The 1940-nt window shown below is 35.2% G+C and overlaps 1 protein-coding gene across 1 annotated transcript in view; it reads left to right on the top strand.

Annotated features, from left to right (window-relative positions):
- Positions 1-1940, top strand: part of LOC119586318 (inositol 1,4,5-trisphosphate receptor-like) — a gene marked incomplete at its 5' end in the record, with an annotated part of 125834 nt that overhangs the window by 46366 nt on the left and 77528 nt on the right. Inside the window, 3 exon segments of the mRNA XM_037935029.1 lie at positions 682-872; positions 1182-1351; positions 1556-1721. Of these exon segments, the coding sequence (XP_037790957.1) occupies positions 682-872; positions 1182-1351; positions 1556-1721 (527 nt within the window).

Below are 1940 nucleotides of genomic sequence, written 5' to 3'. Positions count from 1 at the left end.
GGATTAGTAAAAATGGTTATTAGTGTGCGTATGTGTAATGCATTTTGTAATATTTTTTTTTTTACTAACTTGCTTTCCTCCCTCCCCTCCTCTCCACCCATTTTTTTCTCTGTCTGCCCCCACCCCTGTTCCTTAATCCTCTCTCTCTTTATTTACTATTATTCTGGATTCTGCTTGCTTTTGTGGCTTTGTGAACTGCTTTATATGGAATTGATGTGTCACTAAATGTAATTAATTAATTCTTTATATAAAATTCCTTTCTTCATATACTTGATTTTCATTTGTGTTTGTTTATTAATTCGATAATTTTTTTGTAAATATTAATTTCTCTTCTTTTGAAATTTTGTTTATTTTGTAATGTCAACACCTATTTTCTGATTTTTGGAAATTGCTCATGAATAAATGATTTGCTTTCTTGCATCATTTTTCTCACTTCCTTTTCTCATGTTGTTCTCATATTCTTCTTGATTTTGCTGTACCTTTTTATCTTCCTTTTAACATCCAATGCATTTTACAATCTCCTCTTCACATTCCATCCTCACTGCCACCTACTCACTATGATATGATCTCCTAACCTCCACAACCCCATGCCTTTGTGGAAAAAAAAACACCCAATAACCTCTGCCTCTACCCTTGTTGCCCCCCAACTGCCTCTACCCTTGCTTGCCCCCCAAACCTAAGCAGACAGAGGGGGTGTGATAAGGACTCTCGGAGACATGGGCGCTGTTGTGACAAACTTGGCTCTAGGGACCAACAGGATGGGCACCAGGATCTCTAGTGGAGGAACTGGTCGCAAGAAGAAGTCAGGAGCGGCAGACAAGGAGGATCTTTTTGTCATGGACACCAAGCTCAAGATCATAGAGATTCTAGAGGTTGGTTGATGGCATACTTTAAAGGGAGATGAAATTGATTTGAAAATTTGACATTAGCTGTTAGTTATCAAAATCAGTGGTTTGTAGATCTTATAAAGTAATGGATTATTCTTTTTAGAAAATAACTTGAACAACAGAAATCTCTGGAATAGAGTTTTATGGGGGGTTTTGATTATGGTTATAGTCCTCATGGTCCATTTGAATCTTCTTTTATGTAATCTCAGTTGTTGGTTATGAATATTTTCAGGGATAGTATTATAGTTCCATAATAACTGAGAATGTCATTTGTCTTTTTTCCCATATCTGCAGTTCATTCTCAATGTGCGTTTGGACTACAGAATCAGTTGTTTATTATCTATCTTCAAGAAAGAGTCTGATGAGAATCCAAGTTCTTTAACTGGAGATGGAATCTCTCAAGGTCTGAAAAATAAAAATCTTGAAAATATTTGGGCTCAGGCCCAAAACATTTTTGATGAAACGTAAGTTTTTGGTGAAATAATTCTACATTTTATGAAACTGTAATAGTCTAATATAATGTTATATATACTATCATGCGGAAAAATTAATCCAGCTGGAATTGCATTTATGAAGATAATGCTAGTGAACACAGTAGAAGTTGGTTATTTGATAATGGTTATTTATTCTTCAGATGTTCAGCAGTGAAAATAACAATTGCTTTACAGGAAAGAAAGCTCGTGCCTAGATTTGGATGGCGAAGGTGGGAAGAAGTTTTTGCGTGTTTTACTGCATCTGGTCATGAGTGGGTATGCACCTTTGGTCTCACGATCGCTGCAGTTGCTCTATCGTCACTTCTCACAGAGGCAGGAAGTTCTTCAAAACTTTAAGCAGGTAGAACATTAGTTTTGTTTTTTGTGAGGAGAGATAAGCTGGTATTTTAATGATTTAATAAATAGAAATCTATTGCAATAAAATATCTTGATAAATTTGAATAGGAGAAAAGTGGGTGAATAGTAACTAACTACCAAGGTACTTACTTTCAAATTCACTTTTTTGACTCATATATGTTTTGTTGTTACTCATAACTGTTGCTATTGGATTGCTGTTATT

Source organism: Penaeus monodon, chromosome 21 (genome assembly GCF_015228065.2).
Source record: "Penaeus monodon isolate SGIC_2016 chromosome 21, NSTDA_Pmon_1, whole genome shotgun sequence".
Classification (NCBI taxonomy): Eukaryota; Metazoa; Arthropoda; class Malacostraca; order Decapoda; family Penaeidae; genus Penaeus; species Penaeus monodon.
Note: the sequence above shows the minus strand (reverse complement) of the source record. Positions and strands in the feature narration are given on the sequence as shown.